The 26442-nt window shown below is 35.4% G+C and overlaps 1 protein-coding gene across 9 annotated transcripts in view; it reads right to left on the bottom strand.

The window, feature by feature from the left end:
* LOC123556951 (amyloid beta precursor protein binding family B member 2-like) overlaps window positions 1-26442 on the bottom strand; it is a 125176-nt gene that overhangs the window by 23219 nt on the left and 75515 nt on the right. For all 9 annotated transcript variants that reach the window (XM_045348069.2, XM_045348068.2, XM_053543271.1 and 6 more), the window contains 7 exons: window positions 12818-13316; window positions 10155-10347; window positions 7878-7953; window positions 4398-4516; window positions 2856-2971; window positions 2056-2257; window positions 636-763 (listed from right to left, as the gene is read on the bottom strand). In XM_045348069.2, coding sequence (XP_045204004.2) covers window positions 636-763; window positions 2056-2257; window positions 2856-2971; window positions 4398-4516; window positions 7878-7953; window positions 10155-10347; window positions 12818-13314 — 1331 coding nt within the window. In that variant the 5' untranslated portion in view covers window positions 13315-13316. The remainder of the gene's footprint in view (window positions 1-635; window positions 764-2055; window positions 2258-2855; window positions 2972-4397; window positions 4517-7877; window positions 7954-10154; window positions 10348-12817; window positions 13317-26442) is intronic.

Genomic DNA, 26442 nt, shown 5'->3' with positions numbered 1-26442 from the left:
TTATCAGGCATCCGGGTACAACCACTGACCTTCCACAAGTCACCTGAGCAGCCTCCGTTTCTAACTTTTAATCAACCCATTAATAACTGTGTTAAAATCAATAATCTCAGATACTGTATTTGATTATTAATGCATTTGGGAACTAAAGTAAATATATGCCTCTAGACGAATCTGCAGCCATATTTGCCGACATTAAGTTTTATCTTCACATATGGAGTATTCCTGAGACAATAAATTTGCTTATTTAATCATCCAACAAATATCATAGGTATTATATTATATTTAATTGAATTAAACACTGACAAGTCTGTCATACAGACTACTTGTTTCAATGAAAGGCAATGTGTGAAAACATTAGTGCAGCCAGAAATGAAAATATAATGACTGCTGTTCACAACTTGAAATTACTTTGATCTTTCAACATATCTAGGCCAATAACACTTGATGCTTCCGTTCCCCCATGATAAAAGAAAAATAAAGTGACACTAATTGAAAAATTAGTGTTTAAAGTGATATGCATTTGTTTTAAAATTTATGAAAAAAAATTGGATTTTGTCCATCGAGGTAAAATTAAGTGGGGTGGACTTTGTTCTAGGGGTATTTTCTGATAAACTCTCCATTCAACCATGTCTTACCTTCCATTTTCTCTGCCTACACCCCAGACACGTATGGTATGTATAGGCTGATAGTTGAGTACTGACATGTCTTGTGTATCTATCAATCTCAGGCTCTCCATATCTAAATCCATGTACAGATCTTGCCCCTGAAATATCATAAACCAATCTTATGCAAATGCTAAGAAAGAAGATTTTATGTTAAACCACTTGTTTAGGGTTCTAAGCTTGCAGTTTTGCTGCTGCAATAATGAGATAATGAAAAATGGAGGTAATCTGGTGTTGAAACCAGTTTATGGCTTGTCAACCCCACATTTATCCAAAGTACAACTTATGTGTTAATAGTTTTAATCTGATAAGCTTAGTGGAAATACATCGTTATAGAATACACACTTTTAAAAGCCTTTAGAGTGAAATTTCAAATAAATCTCTACTGAAAAAGATTATAGTCAAAAAAATCTTAGCAGACAGTATATAACTACTGTTAACAACAAATATCTCGCAGGGGAGACTGATTAGACCAGGATATGTATTCATCAACATTATTCAGCCTGATATTTAGATTTTCAAATGCTTAATTTTCTCTGCTCCATGTCATTTCCTCATTAATATTAATTGTATTTAAACATTGCATTTATGTGCCTCCTGGAACTACAGACAACAGAATTTCAGCAGTATTTACGTATATAAACAAAGTTTAGGGCAAGGTAAATATTTGATGCTTTAGTATGATTAATGAGCCGTGCCATGAGAAAACCAACATAGTGGGTTTGCGACCAGCATGGATCCAGACCAGCCTGTGCATCCGCACAGTCTGGTCAGGATCAGTGCTGTTCGCTAACAGTTTCTCCAATTCCAATAGGCTTTAAAAGCGAACAGCATGGATTCTGACCAGACTGTGCGGATGCGCAGGCTGGTCAGAATCCATGCTGGTCGCAAAGCCACTATGTTGGTTTTCCCATGGAGCGGCTCATTTGTTTTGTTTGGTTTTAGCATCATATCAACATTAAAGCAACTTCTCCACCTTTGATGGTGGAGGAGTACCCTAGATGTCCCTCCAGGCACTATTTCAGGCATGGGTCCACAGTTGGGTACAACCACCAACCTTCTGAAAACCAGCTGGATGACTTCCTTCCATGAACAATTCTGCATCCCAAGTGGGGTTTTGAAACTACCTCCTTGAGGGGCAAGTAATTTGAACTTGGCGATCTTAACCACTTAGCAACAAGTGCCCCCAAGTCTAAGTCTTTAATTTTAGACTTGAAAATTTTAATCTTGATAAAATTGGTCCAGTTTTTTCGGTAAATAATAATTAACCACTGCCTTATATAAGACTCACAGAACTACTCTACCTGAATCACTCAAAATGTTTTAGGTCTCTTTTACTTTATTACCATAGTTTCTGTGTTATTTAAATCATAAATTGAAGTTAAAATCTTACATCTCCCCATCTTCCGACGACATCATTGATATCATTTCTCCCCAGGGTAAGATCCATGATGCACTTGTTGACGGCTTTGTTGCTTCGTTCAGGAGTCAGATCCTCTTCCGCTATCGGTACCCAGCCCAATGAACTGACAGCATATCTGACAGGTTTCTCAGTACTGTTCTCACCATATCTGGAGTTCCTCTGTAGAGTGGATCTGCATCAATGGCAAAACATGGAGACATATTTATTTGTTTAACATGGAGACATATTTATTTGTTTAAAGCTAGAAAAATACCCAATATAAAATTCTTTTTATTATTCCGACATCTAGGATTCATCAAAACAGTCAAAGGTAACTTCTTTCCATTTTGACTTCAATGTAACTTCTTTCTAGAAGTTGAAAATTATCCCAAAATAACAAGTAACATTTTATTTCCTTACAATGCTGTGTTCTATACATAAAATGCACATGCTAGAAATAATTTCTGTTTGGCATATCTGGCACAGAGAAATCATAGCAGACTAATTAAGCTAAATTGTATGGTTTACATCAATCCAAGCAATTAGTGAAAGGACAAATAAATTCCTAGATATCTCATCTTTGAAGTTAAAAATCCAAAAATGTCAAATTTACGCTTTTGGCTTAGCCTTGAACAGTTACCTTACCAAGGCTGTGACTTCAAAAACAATGAAACATCAAGATCAATAATAATCAATAACAATCAATGATTATGTAACATTAATTCAAGGTGCATTTCCGTAATTCCATAAACAACCAAGGAAATCTTACTTGGTTTCAAACTGAAACTTACAGATTTTTGAGAGATTTGACAGCGTATTGCAAGGCATGATCTTCAAACTCGTGTAGGTGATCTTCCGTACTTGAACTGGACGGAGTTGACGCTAGCGAATCTACCGATACAGTACTCTGTAAATACAACAAATTTGCATGAAAATTATGACAAAAGTCCTAAATGTCGCACATCTGAAAAAGACCTTGACCTTTGACCCTGCTACTGATCAAGTTGAATATCCTTGAATGAGAAACCATTAGAACAAACATGGGCCTTTTTTGACAATATTTCAAGCAGTTCATTATGAAAATTGTTTAGATGCTACAGAACAAGTTTGGTGAAGATCCATTAAGTGGTCATGAGAAGAGGTTGTTTTAAGGTTTTTTCATTTTTAGCGCTGACGTCCACTTAAACAAGCGCTAAGTGGAACCTTCTGATCAAATACTGAGACAGATCCGTGCAGGGACGCTACAGGCCAAGTCTGGCTATCTAAGTCAGTTATACTGAGGCCTGTGACACTCCTGTTTACCCTTACAGTAAGAACTGAACTGGCTGAATTCAAATTTGCTTGTACAAACAGACAATCTATTTCAAAACTAGGAATATTACTTATATTGAGAAACAGCAGTACTCTGGAATATGTTTACCAATATTCTCATCTGGTAAAACATTTGGGACTTCAATAAATTTCATTATGGATTACTAACAGGAACAGCATCAAGTATAGATCTATATTCCATATAGATTTACAAGAAACTGTTCATGTCTACAGGGCATTCCTTCACTAATGCAATTTACATGTTTAAATAGCTTTCCAAGTCTACATATATATATACAAATTGCCGTTTATAAGTAAAACATCTGGTTTCAAAGAGAACAATACGGCAACATAGCTTATCTTAAATGCAGTCTTTTGTTTTCTTTTTAACCAGTTTTGCATACATAACATTATCTACTTTGAATATACATGTACATGTAAAAGAGATTGGGCAGCCTATACTGTGAAATCATTAATATTTGTGGGGGACTAATTTTCGTGGATTTCATGGTTGAGGCAATCCATGAAATTTAATTCCAACAAAGATGTAAAATTCATATTCATTTAATGTTCAAAACTTGAAATCCACAAATTCACATCCCCACAAAATTGCCATTTTGACAAAAACCACGAAATTTCATGCCCACGAAATTAAATGATTTTACAGTATTTCTGTAAATGCCTGACATTCTGAAACATAGCAAAGCCATTGTTTGTCCTGTTAGGTTTGAAATAACACTGTCATATTTTAGGTTATATGACAACATTCTAGCTTTCACTGGAGGAATATCACTGTTGGCCCCCCCCCCCCCCACCCCCATTCAATGTTTTAAGACTTGGCAAAACCACCAACCTTCTTTAACCTTTAGCACGCTAGCGGCAAGTGAGTCTGCCTTTGTGACCAGTGCAGACCAAGATCAGCCTGCAGTCTGATCATGGTCTGCACTGTTTGCTATTCAGTCAGTTAATTCTCAGCGAACACCCCTTCGAATAAAAAACCTAGACTAACAATATATACATACAGAGTCACTATTGATGGATATAGATCGTAGTGTTTCCTTCATATCTGGTGGCGCTGGCGATGGTGGCTCCCTCTGGATCGTTCCACTCTTAATGTGCCAGAAGTATGGACCATCTTCATCTGTAATATTGTAAAGTTATAAGTTCATAACTGCTATCTAAATAACAAATCTTCATATTAATGAATGGGGTAAGATAAAAACATTATAATGACTCCGAATGAAACTAAGGTTTCTGCTCTTTAATGAATGGGGTAAGATAAATACATTATAATGACTCCAAATGAAACTAAGGTTTCTGCATATAAACAAATAACAGATACCATCGTTCTGTGATAACAAGAAGTCAACATTGCATGCCAGGGGTATGCCTCAGTTAGACGTCAGGTGATTTTATACAGCTGAACTTTGTTCACTTGAACTTGGATGATTCAAACACCACCCTTTGCTCTAACTCATCGTCTTGTGCCAGTAATTTCCCATGATGTGCCAGTAATTTCCCATGTTGTATATTGTTTCGGTGCTCAAACTACTGATAACTCAAACAGATTTTGCTGGTCCGATTGATTTCAAGCAAATGAAGTTCAACTATATTAAAGTCACATTCAGCCTTTCATTACTTTGATTTTTTGTTCCGGTTTGTCTGTTTGTATGATGGGATGAAATGCAATTGTTCAACATTATTTCACTTAATATGTAATGGCTGCGTTAACCTAACTAGAACTCCTGGATTCTGGATTAACACTGACTTATTAACTGCGAGTAGGTAACTTTCTAACCTGAACCAGTTTGGGAAGACAAAGAACTTTAGACATACTGTCAAATTGTCACACAGAACATGTATCATGCCCAGGGATCAAACTTTTGTCCAAGTTCTGTAAAAGAAGGACTTTAGGAGGAAGAAATTTGGACGGACAGCAGTCAAACAGCAATACGTCACACCATGCTGAAAAAGCCCTAACTAATTTCTGGGTAACTCGAAATGCATGAAGCAGAAATTTGGCACCTACTTTTCAGCAAAAACGACTTAACCAAGATTGGCATACAAAACCAGTTTGATGTTTTTTTACTATTAATGGATTGGGCTATTATTTCATCTGATTAAACAGTGTCTGTCTGGGTGAAATCAAGCATTTAATATTATTCTTTTACTTTCAGATTTATTGTATTTATGTAAATAACATGGCTGATCACAGACATTGTAATTTCCCCTTGTCTCAAGAATTAAAGATCATCCTGCCTATATTAAGAAACAACATGAAAAGACTGAGTTTTAACATTTAGAGATTTTTGCTGACTTTTATACTTTTTAATACTTCTAAATCTGATGTGCACAAGAGATTCATGCATGTTACTGAACTGCTGTGCCAACATCTTTCATTTTTTTGTTGGGCTTCAGTAACATTGGCGCAATTTTTGGCTTTATGGCGACTCTTCATATTTCAATGGTGAATGAAGACACAAGGTTCTCCTATGAGTGTTATTTCAGGCGCGGTTGGGGAACTTGGAAGAACCATAAACCTTTCGAAAGCAAGCTGGATGACTTCCTCGAATATACAAATTCTATACCCATAAAGAGATTTCAAACCTACAGCAGTGAGGGACATGTGAGCCGCACCATGAGAAAACCAACATAGTGCATTTGCAACCAGCATGGATCCTGACCGCTGACTGTTTCCCTGCAATAAGCTTTGAAAGCGAACAGCATGGATCCTGACCAGACTGCATGGATGCGCAGGCTGGTCTGGATCCATGCTGGTCGCAAACACACTATGTTGGTTTTCTCATGGTGCGGCTCATGTGATCTGAAGTCAGCAACCTTAACCACTCTGCAGTCATAGTGGTCTCTTTTGCTAACTTTCTAAAACAACAGCTGTCAGCAGACAGCAACTATTGACTATTCAACAGCCTTGTCAATTGAATAAAGGTAAGTCGAGAAAGGGGCATAATTCTGTAAAAATGCAAAACAGTGTTATAAAACCTGTGCAATGTAAGTCAATTCTTAAGTGTGAAGTTTCAATCTATTCCTACAAGTGGTTACTGAGATACCAGCTTACATACAAAAACAACAAAACTGGGACACCAACGCCGACAAATGGGTGAGTCCCATAGCTCTACTTATTCTTTGATTAGTTGAGCTAAAAATCTATTTAAACATAGGTGATACAGGACGCAAAACTTGTTGATAGATGGGTACCTGCCTGAATATGCCCGAGTTAAGCAGGAAGCAGTAACTGTGTCTTCAAAACAAAATTCTATGAAGAAATAATACAAATCAATGTTCTTTATTTATCAGACACCCAATTATGTTTACTTTTTTCTTATTTTAGCCTTCAGTTCCTGATTGTAACAAGCCTTTTATCTACATTTTATTATACCAGTTAAATTTCCAAGACCTTAAAAATATTGTGCTTTCATACTTCAAAAAGAGAGAAGAGCAAGTTTTGTTTCATGTTTTCTAAAACTGATCTATAAAAAATCTTCCCTCTCTCATACATAGTTCTTTTATTATCACTAGTTTTAAACTTTATTAAAACCAGGATAAAGGCATGCAACAAAAAACCTTTTGATTTTAGACAAACTGCACAGGCAGTCAATTAGTTGTCAATGGATAATTGGCATTTAATTCTCACAGAATCAGGAAAGCAGTGTAACTTTAATCACCATCTTTGAAGTTGGAATTACTCCAGTGGCTGGGTGGTGATAAAATACTAATTAAAATCCATGGCATATCTTATTCTTCACACACTGATTTTATTCCTTTTCTCTGGTGTTTCATTAATGTTCAAAAACATTAAAACTGAGATACCTTGTTTATTGTAAAAAAAATATCCTAATTGTTTAACTGAACTGTCAATGTTTAATCAGGCCAACAAACAGATTTTACACTTTGACAAAAGCAGACCTTTGTGAATAAGTGAGACTGTGTTTTGCATGAATTCCGTTTGAGGCAAGTGTATCAATGAGACCCTTTAAGACCAATGTGAACAAAAATGCTTCTAAAAGTGTACTGCCCTCTCTGTCAATTAGAGTTCGAACTAAAGGTCCAAGTTCTAACCTTGACCTTTGCAGTACAGACCTGACTTTTGTGCAGGGCATCTACTGATCATGCCTGATATTTAGGTTAATTTTCTTTAGAGTCCTTAGAATCGTTTGGAAGTTTCAAGTGACCATACCTTTGCAAGCAACTAGTCTTTATTTATATTAAGTGCATACATGACTAGACAGTATATGTCTGATTCCTTGCCATAGATTTTCCATGTAACCTTGTTACTGTATTGGTCTTAGGATTTTAACTAGACAGACAGACCTAGGCAACAGGTTATTATTAAATAAAACCAGTCTGAAAGTGTAACCACGCCATTGGTCAATTCAGAATAACCAATCAGATGCTGAAGATCTGAAACTGCTTTCAAAACACTTTTATAATCTTCGACCCAATATTGTAAGAGAGAAAGATCCAATATTCCTACAAAAAGTTACCTTCACATCTCTCCCAACCAGGGGGCAATGTTTCTGTTTCCTCTCCATCAGCTCCATCTCCCTCCACCTCCTCTGTCTGTAATATACATAAAAATTATGCACAGGTATTCATATTTGCTACATTTTGGAAAAAAAACATACTTTATCTGAAATCAGATATTAAAATTCTCAGAATAGTCTCCCATCTCAATATGATAACAATAAATAACTTCTGTGATATATTTAGTCATGACCCAGTGCCAGTCATACCTGTTTTAGACATTTTTACCACATAATATATACAGGTTGAACTTCATGACTGAGAAAAATTACAGAACTAATCATTTCTTGACAAACTGTTACTTTTACAACAAGATGCTCTGACAAAATGGAGAAAAAAAAGCCAGATGACTTATCCCTAGGGAAGTCTGTAAGAAATAGTTTTTATTCTCCCAGTTTTCTGATTTTTAGTTTTATGGATGAAAAACAATAAAACCAAACATGTCGCATATCTCAGAAGAATAAAACTTTACTACGACAGACATAATATGTCATACCATTTGCTTTTTACAATCCTTCAATATAAGACACACCACTCACAAATTTGAATAAATCAATTGTATCTTTTCCCTCCATAATGCTTCCATGTTTATTCCGATTCCTAATGGGGCAATGATATTAATAGGTTATGTCAGGGACTCTTTTTTGCTTATCTAACAAGACAGATATTTGACAAGTACATTTTTTAAATACAGTAAAAGTACTCCACCGTAATGGTAGCCAAAATGTCTTAAAGAGTGGACCTGTATCAATGACTCCCATTTTCCATTTACAGTTGAATATCGTTACCTCGATATCGGTTAGCTCGATACTCCGGTTAGCACGATGTATTTTAGTCGGTCCCGATTTTTCTGTATATATTTTAATGTAATTATTAATCATTACCTCGATATGATTAGCTCGATATTTTGTTTAGCTCGGTGAGATTTTTCAGTCCCGTCATCTTTCCTGTAATTATTTTACACTTGGTTTCGTCGATATCACAGCGTCTCAAAAAATATCCATGTTATTTATAAGGTGTGAAAATCAACCTATTGTTGTCTGGCGATGTATTAATCATTACCAAGTTAGTTTGTGTGTTTGTATTGTTTGTTATTTAATCTTTAATCCAATTTAAATGTTAGGAAGTTTGCATTTAATTCCCAATAATTAGTCTTATAAAACAGCGTGCAAGCGGGCAAACTGTTTTCCAATATAACAACTTATTTGGATGAAAAAAAAATTCTGTTTGATGGAGTAAAAATCTGCCATTTAGGATTGAGTAACAATATGCGTATTTAACTGGCAAATTTTCGTTATCAAAGCACATTAAAAATGACTACTCAACTAGGAACATTACCGTTGCATTCAGACTTGTTTAAGGAAGAAATGAATGTATGTACTATCAAGATGTTTTGTTTGTCAATAAAATTAAAATCGTATTTACGTTTTATATCAAACCCTCTGAACAAAAAAGCATTGGATATAATGACAATATAGACATCCGACACAAGTACAAAGTAGTCCCAGATAGTCGATATCGTTACGTCGAACTTTGGATACGTCGATATACTTTTTACAGTCCCTTCAATATCGAGGTAACGGTATTCGACTGTATTTTGATTATGTTTTCTTCAAACGCATCTGTATCAGTTCCAGAATGCATCTGTATCGGTTCCAGAGAATTCAAGGAAACCAATACAAAACTGACTGGACTGGACATTCTTTTGGAGTGCAAAAAGTGGAATAATTTTGTCGAAAGAAAAGTCAGAGTAATGAAACCTGGTATGTGAACTTGTTTTATGATCCTGAAAGCCTGTATTAAGCTCCAAAATAATATCTATACCAGTTCCTGATATATCTAAGGAAAACAATTTGGGATCCAATCATGCCATATAAGAAAAGCAAATGTGTCATTGCCACATGTAATTTATGCATCTTTGATAAAAGCTACCTAAACACAAAGTTTGCTGAAAAAAGGTGTACCCAAACTGAATATATTCAGTATAAACCATTTTCTACAATTTACATAGTTTTAAAATTGCATGACTTATCTTCATAATTCAACCTAGTTAGAGAAAACTCCAGTTTCATGCACTTAGCTATTACTCATTATAAGTTCCAGTGCTTCCAGGAAAGAACACTATCCTATTATGTAAATTCGATCTCGTGTAAAAAGGTTATAATTCACGTCTTCTGAAAGTCAACAAATTCCAGTTGGCGTTACTTTCTCTGATATAGTTATAATACTCAACAAACCTGTGTGGGCGTTACTTCCTCTGAGTCTTCATTCTCATCATTCCGTGCAAGGTACGATTTGTTGGTAATGGCATACAGATCTTCACTGATTGAGTTATGCGTGTTTGAGATTCCATCATCTGATCGGGCATCGGATTGAATTCCGCTGTCATTGGAGTCCGGGGAGTTTATGTCAAACCCAGCATTGGCAAATCTATAATACATGTGAAATGCTTGAGCATATCTTAAAATATTGTAATGATGAAAATGAATTCATCCTAAGTTCTCATTCTGCACTCTCTTATCAATTCATACTAAATTCTGTAGCAATATATTTCTCTAATCAGTCATACTGAATTCTCTGTCTAGTAACATTCTCTCTATTATTAATTCAAAACTTCTTTAATAATCTGTGACATACTTCTCTCACTACAATCGAATTCATACTTATTTTCAAGAACAACAGAGAAGATATATTTGATGCTTGCGTATCAGTGCTTCGCTCAAAATTAAAGACTGAAGTTTCATGTAAATTGCGTATCAATCGGAAATTATAAACATCACGCTAAGTGTTTTGCTTTTCTGCAGTAATTATGGACACGCGTCATTCTTCGAACATGTGAAATACACAGCTGATTAAAGATTAAATGCCACTTCACTGACTAACCAAATTAATAATTGACTTCAACAATCTTACGAAATATTATAAGCCAAATGGTGGTAAACATATGACAGTGGCTAATGTACATGATTTTTTTCAGCTTTAAATATTATATCAAATCAGATTTATAATCATACTTTTCAAAATAAACACATTCAAACCTGCTTTACATACAATGGAAGCAGCCACTCAGTACAGACAAAGAGTGATATGACCCATGGAACTGAATGAAAGCCCTCAGAAAAGGGAAAGTTTATCCAAGCTTTTCTACCAGATAAATGTAACAAAAGCAAAATATGCAGTGTGTCTGTGATTAGAAACACAGAAAAAAGTTACCAGTGCATGATTGATGATAAACTACCATTTGTTCAATATGCATCGTATCCATTTTCAAAACTGTGCGTTTTAGGTAAGAACTGCACGACGGAAATGGGCCATTATCCAATTCTCATAATATACATACAGATATAACAATGTCATATATTATGGCATTTTCTGTCAGGTCTGGTGTCAGTGACCTGGCCATTTTTCTTAAATTTTCTTTGTTTGGCTTGCTCAAAACCCTGGATGACTTGCGGTTTGCTCATCCTATTGCTACCTCATACAAACACTGTGTGTATTTCACTGTATGCTTTGCTGTAACATATTCTGCCATTTTTAAATTTCTGTTCTAGTATATTCTCCAATATAAGTCATCATTCTACATATCGATATTTACTCATACTTTCATCCTATATCTGATATTCTCTTGTAACATTTCTATGTGAACTGAAATACCGTATTTTGGTGTGTATAGGTCGCACTTTTTCTTCCCATTCTGCTGCCAGAAAAAGTTCCTGCGACCTATACGACAGAACATTGCCAGCAGTTTTTTTTCCGGGCCAATTTTCTGACCGTAGCTCTCGCAAAATTACGTGCATCTGTTACGAACGAACAAAATGGATAAAAAATATCAATATCGGCGGCTTTTCAACCAATTGCAATTACTTTCAATAAAATATATCGTAAATAACCCATACAGAGTTTTAAAATTACGAATGACTTTAATTCAAAGATGTTTTTGCAGTCTGAATTACGTTTGTTTCTACTTTCGTTTTACTGGACGCCATTGACATGTACTCCGGGTTGGATAAAATCCGGACAGATCCGTCCTCCATTCCAAACATTGTTTATACTAATTCTTAGCGTATTAAAAAACTTGAAAGATAATTTTTTACTTTTGATTTTTAAATAAAAGAAAAAAATCCAAAAAGAGATATTTTGTTAATTTTTTTACTCAGAATCGAAAGAACGCGGTTAATTACATGACATGGAAAGGTGTTATAATTGCTGTGCAAACAATTCACACTTAAACTTGCATGATAACAGAATGTAAACGCAAACCGTCTGCTGCCAATTAGTGTCAAAAACCCGCTTTTCTTTGATGTAGTCTTTTACCGATACTACTGTTGGTACGAAACGGTTGGGAACGAAAATAACACTGTCCGATTTCCACCAATCAGGTTCTGATAATAATTCAGTCCGCGGCATCAATATGGCCGCCGCCATAACTTTTTTGCCGGTAAATATTAAATATTGCTGGGAAAAAAGTCCGAAATTTAACTGCGACTAATACACTAGAAGTTAAATTTTCCGACCATTTCCAGAGCAAAAATTAGATGCGGGCTATACATTACCGCGACCTATACACACCAAAATACGGTACTATAAAATCGTTTATAATGGAAAGTAATATTATAAACTTTCATGGATTAAAAAAAAATCAAATTAATTTTTCAAAGTTTAGATCCACTTCAAATATCTGTCTAATTCATTAAAACAGCAAACTCTTATGCCACTGCAATTGAATTATTTCTACTGGTGTCACAACCACACCTTCTCATATGACACCAGTGCTGGTTTTTCCACGAAACAGACTCACAAGACAAGTGGTTTAAATTATAAGCTAGAAGCTTCCAAAACAATCAAGGTAAAATAAATTTCTATAAACTGAATTATTCTACAGTTTTCAGTAAATACTTACGTTTTCTGTCGGATATTCTCCGATAACGATGGTGTTGTATCGCCGCTATCACATTCATCCATGTAATTTTCTGTATTCTCTAGCTCCTTTTTGCGTCTTTCACTTCTTTGTTTTGCACTTTGTTCTAATAGAGAAATATATGCCAAAATTCCTTTTGGTTTTTCACCGTAAGTCATATTCACACATTCGGTATTATCTAATTTTTCATCATCGTTGTCTTCTGACAGAAGTTTTGAATTGGCTTCAACAATATCATTTTCCTCATCTGAAACAATCTCATCACTTTTGACTGAGGCATTTTCATCATCCTCGATTGAGTTCTGAGACGGCAGTTCATCATTTAGAAGTTTAGACTTCTCTTGTTTTTCTGTTGCTAGGGACATGATGTTAATATCGTCAGTGTTGTTCTGGTCTTTTAAAGACTGGCTCTTTTTAGTGCTTATGTGACTGTTAAACTGGTAATTCGGGTTGGAGAAGCTCAAGAAAGGAGTTTCCATATCTGAAAATAGAAAATTAAATATCTGTTATAAATAGATAAACAGAAACTGATGTTTTCATTCTCACAGGATTCCAATATGGCCCAAAATCACTCAACCCCTGGCTATGCAGCTCTGGCAAATATTTTTGGCCTTGGTGTAGCACTTGAGTTAAGAAATAAGAGAGGGGAGTAATTGTCACAATGTTAAGAAGTAATACCGGGGTAATATTTACATAATATCTAATATGTACACTAGAAGCCATCAAATAATGAGATAATGTCTTTTTTCAAACACAAATATACTGATCTAACATATAACAATAGCAGCTGTACATGATGCCATTTGAATGTTTGTTCAGCCATACCAACACGGTTCAGGTCAGTTTTTTAATGAATGAGAAAGACCTCCTGCTGCCAGTCTGGACCTTTAGACGCTCAAAGGCAACTCAGCAGAACAACATGAATACCACATTAGACAACTAGAGCTAGGCTTTAACCCAACAGAATCAATGGGCAAGTGATTAACTACATGGCCATGGAAGCCCCTCTCCTTCAACTTTAATATATAAGTGATAACAATGCGAACAACCTGGAAGACTATATAAAATTTTTATCAATTTCCAGGAAGAGGTGCTGGCATAATGAACCTTGCATGAACAAGTGATCAACAAACATGTAAATAAGCAAAGCTGCCATATAGTAAATCGTATAGTAATTTCTGACCATTACAATAAATCACAACTCTTAAGAGAGAAACTCTGTATAAAACTGTCCTACTTTCTTTATTGGTTCCTACATTCTATGACTCAGAAAATCAGAAAATCATAACAATATCACAGACTCCATAAATCTTTTTTCCAACCTGAAATATTCTAGACCACACAATAAAATTGTAATAGCATCCAGTAAATCATATGAAGGCATTTTGTAATGGCCAAAAAAACATTTTTATAATATTAATACAGTAATTTATAAGACGCAATTGGAAACTGCCCTAAAATTTGAGTGATTTGTAACTTTGAAGCTATGAAATAAAGAAGGAAGAAGACTGCTTTTAAATCTTTATATCTCAGATGCAGCATTAGATGCGCCAGTGGAAAATATTTCTAAGTCTTCTAACAGGTTATTTTCGGCTGAAACATCATTAAAGCTTCAAACCAATACCATTAAAAGCCATATCAATTACCTTTATAGACAGAATTCTTATGACAGCATTTTGCAGAATTACAGTGAAAATGCACCTGACTTGTAAATTAGCTTATGGCAACAGTCAATGTCAAACAGGAAGACGCTAGGCGATCTGATTAAAAAACTTATCTGTCAAAGAAAATCAGACAATTTTATAGACACTTTGGAACTATAATAACTGTAAAATACAAATATGGCCATTTCTCATAAATAGAAATCATATCTTAAAGAAGCATTTTTCATTACCTGTAAACAATATCATAACAAGAGCACCGCCTTGCGGGTGCTGACGCTCATCTGATTTTTTTTGTGTAATAGAAATATTGTCCTACCCATGATTTTCTAAGTCTAAAAAGGGCCATCATTCTTGCAAAAAGCAGGATAGAGTTATGTTTCTTGATGTACAGTGTCCACTTATGATGGTGAAAAACTGTTGCAAGTTTTAAAGCAATAGCTTTGATAGTTTATGAGAAAAGTTGACTTAAACATAATACTCAACCAAGAAAATGATTTTCTAAGTCCAAAAGGGGCAATAATTATTGCAAAAAGCAGGATGGAGTTATGTTGCTTGCTGTACAGGGTCAGCTTATGATGGTGAACAAGTGTTGCAAGTTTCAAAGCAATAGCTTTGATAGTTTAAGAGAAAAAGTTGACCTAAACATAAAACTTAACCAAGAAATCTGATATTTTCTAAGTCCAAAAGGGGCCATAAATCTTGCAAAAAGCAGGACGGAGTTATGTTTCTTGCTATACAGGGTCAACTTATGATGGTGAACAAGTGTTGCAAGTTTTAAAGCAATAGCTTTGATAGTATAGGATAAAAGCTGACCTAAACATAAAACTTAACCAAGAAAACTGATTTTCTAAGTCCAAAAGGGGCAATAAATCTTGCAAAAAGCAAGATGGAGTTATGTTTCTTGATGTACAGGGTCTGCTTATGATGGTGAACAAGTATTCCAAGTTTCAAAGCAATAGCTTTGATAGTTTAGGAGAAAAGTTGACCTAAACATAAAACTTAACCAAGAAATCTGATATTTTCTAAGTACAAAAGGGGCCATAAATCTTGCAAAAAGCAAGATGGAGTTATGTTTCTTGCTATACAGGGTCAGCTTATGATGGTGAACAAGTATTCCAAGTTTCAAAGCAATAGCTTTGATAGTTTAGGAGAAAAGCTGACCTAAACATAAAACTTAACCAGGCAACGCCGACGCCGACGCCGACAACCGCTCAAGTGATGACAATAACTCATCATTTTTTTTCAAAAAATCAGATGAGCTAAAAATAACATTTCTGGGAAATTTTCAATGTTCCTGGAAAAGAATTGCTTACTCATTCACAAAATAAACAAGAAACGCGGCAATGCCACGAAACCAGGTTTTCAACACTTTTCATAAGAATAAACAAGAGTGCCAGAATGTCACAATATACGCACATCACAGCAAATTTCTTTACTCCAGCACCTGTATTTGCAGATGTAATTTTAATTTTGTGGTTATTTAGTAATCATTGTAATTCTTTTGTTTTTCAAAATCCACAAAATCTCCTTACCAGGTAGAGATTTTTCCCTACGTCTAGTAATGAAAAAGTTACAATATAAGCTATTTATAGTAACAACAAAGGGAAGTAATTCTAAAGAAGGGAACTGCGCAAGACACTTCGTCTCATGATGGTGTATAATTGTGCCAAGTTACATCAAAATCCCTCTATGCATGAAGAAGATATGCACCGGACAAAGTTTTCATTCTTGTATCCTTTGACCTCTAAGTGTGACCTTGACCTTAGACCTAGGGACCTGGTTCTTGCGCATGACACTCCGTCTCATGATGGTGAACAATTGTGCCAACTTTCATCAAAATCCCTCCATGCATGTAGAAGATATGCTAACCCTAACCCTAACCTAACCCTAACCCTATTTTTAGTAACAATGACCTTGACCTTGATCCCAGAAACCCCAAAATCAATCCCATGCTACAACTTTATATAAGTTTTCTATACACCAAGTTTCATCATGATAGCTCATTCCTAAGTTAAGTTATTGACCGGAAACCCTTTTTCTATTTTAAGTAACAGTGACCTTGACTTTGAACCCAGAAACCCCAAAATCAATCCTAGCCTTTGTCTTGATATAAGCTACATACATACCAAGTTTTATTCAAATATCTTTACCGAAACAAAAGTTATTGACCGGAAACCCTTTTTCTATATTAAGTAACAGTGACCTTGACCTTGACCCCAGAAACCCCAAAATCAATCCCAGCCTTTGTCTTGATATAAGCTACATACATACCAAGTTTTATTCAAATATCTTTACCGAAACAAAAGTTATTGACCGGAAACACCAGTTTGACACCGCCGCCGCCGCCGCCACCGCCGCCGCCCGCCGGCCCGCCCGACCGACATCTACCCCAATCTAATAACTCAGGTTTTCGTTGAAAACCTGGTTAAAAATGTTTATCAAGCTTATGTAGCCTATATTATAGTGTAAGATTGAAGTATTCCAGAAACCAGATTTAAATATTATATAATATGAAACAAGAGATTACACAAGTAATCCCCAGAAATGGGCAATAAGAGTTGACTACTGGAAAATGCATTTGTTATAGTTGCTGCCACAGGAACCCAATTTAATTTTATACCGTCTATTTTCGCTGATAAGACACGTTTTTAGGAGTCATATTTCCAGTTCAAAGAGAAGTGTCTTATAATAAGTGCTAACTACAAGGAATTTTTTTTTTTTTTTTTTTTTTTTCAAAAAATCAATTTTACAGCTCAGGACATCTTTATTTCTCTCACTGCAAACTGTTATTTTCGTTTTTCAGCAGCCACTTGCATAGCAGTGATAAAATCTGTACATGCACATACCGTATTTCGGCCCGATGTAAAGATCGATATTAATTTATTTTATGATTCAAAAGTGTTTTTTTTATAAATGTATTTTCCCTTTTAGAACACCAGGATATATCAGCTTTAGATTAGTTTGTAAATTAGGGACATTAACTGAGCATAGAAAATATTTTCACAGCCCGCAAACCGAAAATAATTAGAAGTTAATCGGCACAAATTTATTGTAGATTACTGTTACAGGGTGTTGTTCGTTATGAACTATCTTTTGTGACAAAATACTGGTGGATAGACAGACTAAACTTGCAAACCAATACCATTAAAAGCCATATCAAGTACCATTATAGACAGAATTCTTATGACAGAATTTGCTGAACTTCAATGAATGCCCATTATTATTCAGTATATTAACAGTCATTGTCAAAATCCAACTGTAGTGGGAAGACTACAGGGCTATCTGATAACTGACTTTATATTAAAAAGATCTGTCTTAGAATACCATAATAGAATACCATAAAAATCTATTACCACTTTGGGACTAATGTTCTTGAAATACAAATATGGCCATCTCTCACAAATGGAATTCATATCTTTTGAAATGTTTTTCATTATCTGTAACATTATCATAAAAATAATATTTCCAGGAGATTTTTAATGTCTTTGCAAAGAAATTACTGTATCATCAACTAATAGAATGTTTAATACTAATGGACAGAGCCGCAGTTATCCAATACCAAAGGCTGTGAACATCAATCTTCAGCAGTTTACCAGTTATAATATCAGTTATGAAGCAGGGTCTATTTCTATTAAAGGCATGTTTAACAATCAATCTTACCACAGTTTTTCACTTATAATGTGCAGTCATATGAACCAGGGTCTATTCTACTCAATGTGTTTTCTCATTTTTCTACCTATTACCTTGCTTAAGAGTCAGGGCCTATTTTTCTACTCGCATATTTCCACTATTGCCATGTTTAACATAAAACTTTGCTTTCCAGTTATACCCAGCCTTATACCTGTAACACATAATTGTCAAACCATGTTTAGTTTATACTAATTTGTTTTAGCTCGATTGTGCTGAAACCTTTAAGATTATCTGGTCCACTTCCTTGAAAAACAGTATGGGTGTCTCAATTTAAAAGGTGTGATTGTGACCCCATTAGGACTCGACCCCACAACCCCACAAACTGAGTGGCTGACACCTTAACCAGCAGACCACCGCTCCCCATGTTTAAGCCATCATGTATCCTTATTTCAAACATACAGAATACTTATGTTCTAGCCATTGAACAGCAGGGAGATATGACCATGTTTACTCAGTCAGTTGGTATACAACAAGTTATGTCCAGCAGACAACGGGCAATATGACCATGTTTAGGTGTCAGATAACATCCCGTAACAGCTAGGAGTTATGACCACTAAATCACAGTTCCCCAAGAGAGACATTATAAAAAACAAGTTTCATTCTTTCCTGGCTCCATATAAAATTTTTCCTAGTTTCCTTATCGGTTTCTACAAAATGACTCAGCATCATATCAATATCATTATACATAATAAATCTTTTTTCAATTGGAAATATTGTAGACCGCGCAACAAGAAGCAACAAATCTGTAATACAGACACAGTCAATCTTATGAGCACATTCATAATCGCAGAAGAAATTTTACAATATTAATACAGTCATTTGTATGAAGCAATTCTAAACTGCCCCAGTAGTAGAGTAATTTGTAACTCATTTGAAAATATAAACTACCGAAGGAAGACAATAATTCATATAAAAATATTGATGTTCATATTGATGCAGCTAGAAAAATTTCAAAGTTTTCTTTCTGGCTATTTTTGACTTAAACATGATTAAAGCTTCCAATCAGTACTATTTAAAGGCATATCAGCTGTAACCATTATAGACAGAATTCTTATGAAAAGATTTTGAAGAATTTCAATGAAGTCACCCAACTTTGCAATTAGTCTCTTGCAACAGTCAATGTCAGATTCAACTGTAGCAGGAGGACTATAGGGCTGATTACAGATTTTTATTAAAAGATCTGTCTAAAATACAACATAAATTTATTACCACTTTTATCATCCACTAATGGAATGTTTAATAATAATGACAGGAGCTGCAGTTATCAATTACCAAATGCATATTTAACATCAATCTTGTCACAGATTTTTCTTTCATAACATGCCTTATAAGAACCAAGGCCTTGTTCTATCAAAGGCATGTTAAACAATCAATCTTTAATAGATTTTCAGTTTTAACTGCTCTCCATTGTAACCCTTGAAGTTAGACTTATTGTCAAACACTGTTTAAGCCATGCTGTATTCCTGCTTCTAACATGGAAAGGCATCATGTTCTAGCCATTTTACAGCAAAAGATTTGACCTTGTTTGAAACATGGCCAATTAACTATTGTCCAGGAACCCAGAAAAATACACTTTTGACAGGCTTTATTTTCAGAGCATGACTGTGTGTCTTTGGACTATAGATAAAAAAGAGCCACCATATAGCCTCTCTGCAGACAAAGCCTATGTAGTGCATCCCAGTTGGCCTCAGTTACATCAGTTGAATACCTTGTGCTTAAGCTGAACTGCAGGGGTCTCACACAGTCTGACCAAAGACATGCGACTTACTAGGTTGAACAATGTGTGGACAAGCTCTGATACCCTGTAACAGGCCTTGAATCAGTTATGGCTAAATAACACAACTGCCTAGTGGAAACCTTTGGAGAGGTAAAGGCTAAGGGAGAAAAGCCCTAATAGGAAACAACCTTGTGCTGATAATTTTAGGAGGATTTTACAACCAGAACTTATGGGTGGGTTTCCCAAATAGAATGCCTTGAAAGCTGAAGTCCAACTCTTAACAGATCACAGTATCAAATAATTACACCATGCCTTAACATTGAATTATGCAACAATTTCACACATTAAATCTCAGATCTCCATTTGAGAAAAACAACTTTCATTTTTTCTTGACTCTATATAAAACTTCTACAATGTGTCAGAGAACACTATCATAAACTACTAAAATCTTCTTTTTTTTTCAATGGAAATGGCCAAAAAAGTTGATATTCTGACAAAGGAAGTTTCATAAAGCACATTCTTAATGGCCAAAATGTTTTGTAATATTGATACAGTAATTTGTAACTGCCATAAATTCAGGAAAATTTGTAACTTTGATAGAATATTACATTAGAATTTTTATAACTGATGCCTTGGATGCACCAGATGTTTGTGCTATTTTCAGTTGAAACAACAAAGCTTCAAACCACTAAGCATGATATAAGAGATATAGACAGATTTCTTATGACAGAATTGAAAAGACACCTGACTTGCCCATTAGTTTATTGCAACAGTCAAGGTCAGATTGTAGTTGGAAGACTACAGGGCTATCTGATTACTGACTGTATCAAAAGATCTGTCATAGAATACCAGACAAATCTATTACCACTTTGGGACTAATGTTCATGAAATACAAGTATAGCAATTGCTCACAATGGAATTCCTATCATCTTTTGTAAGAATGTTTTTCAGTATCACAAAAATAATATTTCCAGAGATATTTTTAGTGTCTTTGCAAAGAAATTGCTGTATCATCCACTAATGGTATCTTTGTTAGTAATGGCCTACAATTATTGACTAGTGAATCCACAGGCTTGTTAAACATTAACAGTTTTCCAGTTATAATAGACATAAGAACCAAGACCACAGTGTGGAGAGTATACATTATACTACCAATTCAACAGTTGCAAGCTTGATCCTATGATGAGGAGAAGACACCTCAACCTCTGTTAACTGACACCTCTGTTAACCAACACTTCTGTTAAGTGACACTTCTGTTAACTGACACCTCTGTTAACCAACACCTCTGTTAAATGACACCTCTGAAAACCAAACCCCTCTCTACTAAGACAGATACTCAAGTTCCTGAAGGTAAAACATTGGTAAGGGAATAAAAAGAACAAAATAATTCAGTTGTGTATTTCTCATAAGTTCTTTTAAAGTAAACAGACTTGTTTCTCTGAAGCTGGTGCTTAAAGGAGTGTGAGTGGTAGTAGCACATTTCATTGAATATCTCTAACAAACAAAATCAAACAAACTGTGCAATCATTTTGTTTGATTCCGCGCATGGAGCTTCTTAGATATTTTATTGAAAATTTCAAATTTTTCTCCTAAACTATGGACAAGTAGCTTTAATAAGCAAAAATTAATACATTGTCTTGTATATGATACAATCTCGGAATTCTTATCTTTCCAAGAGAGCTAACAAACTGTATTTCTCTGAGACAGAAAATAAATCATCGCTTGTGTCTCTTTAAAGTAGATCGTGCAAGAAGGCAATAAAGACGCTCCTGGAGGCTCTTATGGAAAAATCCGCTATTTTGTCTTTAAATTCCAATCAAATAGCACAAATGGTGGAAAAAAACATTGCTTATTTAACAAGGCAATAACTTCCTGACTATTTTCTTAAAATTTGTTTCAAATGAAATCCATACTTGTAACAGAAATTGCAACCGTCAAAAAAAAACGAAAACAATTTGCCAGAAGTCATTACCATAGGTATGAAATGCATAATGCCATGACTTTTGATCTCCTAGTATATAGACTGTACATAGTGACCATAACCTTTAAAATGACATTAAACAATTCATAACTACAGCAATCTTGTAGTTATGAATTTAACTGTTTAATATATGCTTAACTTCATGTCTTACGTCTTGAATTATCAATGACTACAAGAATATTTATGTCTACTGAGGGAGCAACAGTTACTATAAACAATGTCTGGCTAAATGAAAATGTTTCCATCCCATACACTGTTATTACCGATATTCAGAGATCAAGGAGATATTTTGAAAATTATTGTAATTTTACAAAATAAAGATCACATCAAAAGGATTATAGAGTGAAAGAAAAAGATGCAAATTTGTTCTTAACGAAGACTTCTGTTAAAGCAAACTATTTTCAGTATAGAACAGTTAAAGTGCACTAAATAGTCATGCCTTTTTAGAAAACAAAACATTAGAATCTTAAGTATCACAAAAGAATTTTTAAATGAACAAGAGCTGTCTTCATAGGATGACACATGCCCCCGATGGCACTTTGAATGAATAGTTATGGCTGATGTTAGAGTTTAGGACCTTTGACCTACGGACCTGGGTCTTGCGCGCGACACGTCGTCTTACTGTGGTACACATTCATGCCCAATAATTTTAAAAATCCATGCATGAATGACAAAGATATGGACCGGACACGCCCATCAATGCACTATCATGAAATATGACCTTTAACGTCTAAGTGTGACCTTGACCTTTGAGCTACGGACCTGGGTCTTGTGTGCAACATGTCGTCTTACTGTGGTACACATTCATGCCAAGTTATTTGAAAATCCATCCATGGATGACAAAGATATGGACCGGACACGAAAATTGCGGACAGACCGACAGACGGTTCAAAAACTGTATGCCTCCCTTTGGGGGCATAAAAATATACATAAATAAAAAATTTCTAAATGACTTGGATGAAAGACCTTTATATTATGCCTTCTGTAAGTAGTAGTCGATTTTCTCCGATTCAAATAATTCCAGGACCGTTACTCCACGTGACGGAGACTATACAACTGATTATCCAATATGGCCAAGATAACATGCCAATACAAGTTCTGAGTTCGATGAACACTGAGTAAGAACTGCTTAAGTTACTGAGTTGACACAGTCAATTTTTCAATTTCCAGTAATTCAAGGGCCATAACTCTATAGTGACTTTGAGGAGACAGAGATACTATGCCCATAAACATTTGTGACAAAGTTTCGTGAATAATAGATAAGAACTACTCAAGTTAGAGAGCTGACACAATCAATTTTCACTATTTTGAGTCATTCAAGAGAAACTCAGAAGATCCAACTGGTAACTGCATAAACTTGGCCAAGGTATTATGTTCATAAACACTGTGCCCTAAGTAATGAATAATGGGACAGAACTGCTAAACCTTGAGAATGAAAAACTTTTGTGATTGCCACCATGGCACCCATCCACTTCAGGTGTGGTAAATTACATTCCATTTCATTGGCACATAGTAAGTTTCGCAATTTTTCAAACAATTCTGGAAACCATGCAATAAATGTCCTAAATACAGATCAGCCATAAATGTCCTAAATGCAGATGAGTACATGTGGTAAATGTCTTCAATACAGAACAGGCAGTAAATGTCCTGAATATACATCAGAATATGTATTAAATGTGCAATAAAGAACAGAACATGTGGTAAATGTCCTGAATATAGATCAGAACATGCATTAAATGTCCTCCATACATAAAAGAACATGTGGTAAATGTCCTGAATACAGGCCAGAACATGTGGCAGTAAATGCCCTGAATGTAGTAAATGTGCAAAACAGAACAAAACATGTGGTTAATGTCCTGAATATAGATCAGAACATGCATTAAATGTCCTAAATACATAAAAGAACATGTGGTAAATGTCCTGAATACAGGCCAGAACATGTGGTAAATGTCCTATATACAGAAAAAAGAACATGTGATAACTGTCCTCAATACATATCAGAACTTGTGGTAAATGTCCTCAATACAGATTAGAAACACACTTAATGCTTCCAACTATCTCAACATGAAATCATTAATAATGGGAATTTTTCCGAGTCATGGCTCATCATAAATTGAGTACTTCCGTTCAGTTTTTCAGTCACGACTTAATTACAATTTCAAATTAGCCGGCAACTGTCAGATGATGATATATAGGATTTGATTGATGCCCTTTTGCATGAATAATCATGATCAGATTTACATTACTTTGAAAAAATGACAATCACTGTTGTCAGTGTATTTCATATTAAGACAAAGGCTCACTTTCCTTTCAAACAGACATTTACAAAACCTGAAGTATCAACATTCAATCAGAAGGCTTTTTTCTCTCAACTCGTGGGTAATAGGTACTGCTAAACAATGTCATATATCCATCTATAATTTTGATTTACCAAGAGAGGATAACACTAAATACTCATAATGGGATAATACATACAGGAATTTACCCCAGTAAAATACATTCAAAACAAGGCAGTCTGAAAGACAGCTAAATCCCCCGCCACTGCTATGGATAGTGAAAGGGTAAACCTTGGATTTTAGCTGTGACCTTGACCTTGAACTGACATGGCTGACTCATGAATTCTGCACAACGTCTTGATGAGGTGATCATTTGACCCAAGTTTCATGAAAATCCTTCAAGGGGTTTAGGAGATACAGAGCTGAAACCTTTGACCTTCAGTTGACATGGCTGACTCATGAGTTCTTGATGAGGTGATCAGTTGACCCAAGTTTGATGAAAATCCTTCAACGGGTTTAGGAGATCTACAGAGTGGACACCAAATGGAAGGCTCAAACCTTCAACCCTTAGTTGTGACCTTGACCTTGAGCTGGCATGGTTGACTCATAATTTCTGCACATCGTTCTGATGAGGTTATCACTTGACCTAAGTTTTATAAAATTCCTTCAAGGGGTTTAGGAGATATAGAGTGGACACAAAATGGAAGGCTCAAACCTTTGACCTTCAGTTGTGACCTTGAACTTGAGCCAACATGGCTGACTCATAAGTTCTGCAAATCGTCTTGATGAGGTGATCGTTTCACCCAAGTTTGATGAAAATCATTCTTGGAGTTTAGGAGATATAGAGCGAACACAAAATGGAAAGCTCAAACCTTTGACCCTAAGTTGTGACCTTGACCTTGAGCCAGCATGACTGACTCATGGGTTCTGCACATCGTCTTGATGAGGTCATCATTTGACCCAAGTTTTATAAAATTCCTTCAAGGGGTTTAAGAGATATACAGCGGACACAAAATGGAAGGCTCAATCCTTTGACCTCGAGTTGTGACCTTGACCTTGAGCCGGCATGGCTGACTCATGGGTATTGCACATCGTCTTGATGAGGTGATCATTTGACCCAAGATTTATAAAATTCCTTCAAGGGGTTTAGGAGATATAGAACGGACACAAAATGGCAGGCTCAAACCTTTGACCTCGAGTTGTGACCTTGACCTTGAACCGACAAGGCTGACTCATTGGTTGTGCACATCGTCTTGATGAGGTGATCATTTGACCCCAGTTTCATGAAAATCCTTCAAGGGGTTTAGGAGATATGGACTGGACACGATTTTGTTACGGACGGAAGGACGGACGGACGGAAGCAGACCATTCCTATAATCCCTCCGCCACGGCGGGGGATTAACAAAAGCGAATTACATTTCTATTACTATGTAATGCAACTTTCCATATGACTGTCAAATATGGGCTTGAACACACAGTCCCCTGCTCAACATACAGTCCTGTGTGTAACACTTCATCTGCTGAAAAACTGACGAAAACAAAAAAATGACAGCCATTAATTTCAGGAAATAATTCAGGCTCCTGACTGTCAGCCTTCAATTGATTGGTACAACCTCTTCAATAATTTAGAAAATTTCATTAAAATCAAATTACTTAATTACCCTCTCACAGAAACATCATACTTAACAAAATATCCCTAAAGCCAAAAACATCTTAACGACTCATTTCTCAGGAAAATTTGTATCAATTTGTCTGTATTCATCAAAGTCATGATTTACAAGAATAATCAAGCAATTTATCTGAGCAAAGACGCTCAATTTTCCTCAATTCTTCTACACAGCAAGCCAAGTAATCAGAATCTTATACCAGAACTTAATTTTTTTCTGTAATACCAAGGTGTTATTGTTTATATAAATGTCACTGTCACTTTTCTTTCATACAATAATTAACTTGTTGGCTTACGTGCCATTGTAATACAGAATGCCAGTGAAAAAAGCAGTTGACTTTTCAATTAAAATTCAACCAACAATGCAGGAGAAAGTGGAGAGAGTGGTATCAAGCACAATCTTTCATACAATGACTACAGAATTAATGGTAACAGATTTGGTTGGTGTGTCAACAAGTTTGTTGGATGTTGCAAAGGTTTTGCTGGATGAGGCAACTGTTACAGGTTTAATTGCTTGATAAGGCAATAAGTTTGCTGGATGAGGCAATAGGTTTGCTGGATGTGGCAACAGGTTTGCTGGATGAGGCAATGGGATTGCTGGATGAGGCAATGG

Source organism: Mercenaria mercenaria, chromosome 5 (genome assembly GCF_021730395.1).
Source record: "Mercenaria mercenaria strain notata chromosome 5, MADL_Memer_1, whole genome shotgun sequence".
NCBI lineage: Eukaryota > Metazoa > Mollusca > Bivalvia > Venerida > Veneridae > Mercenaria > Mercenaria mercenaria.
Note: the sequence above shows the minus strand (reverse complement) of the source record. Positions and strands in the feature narration are given on the sequence as shown.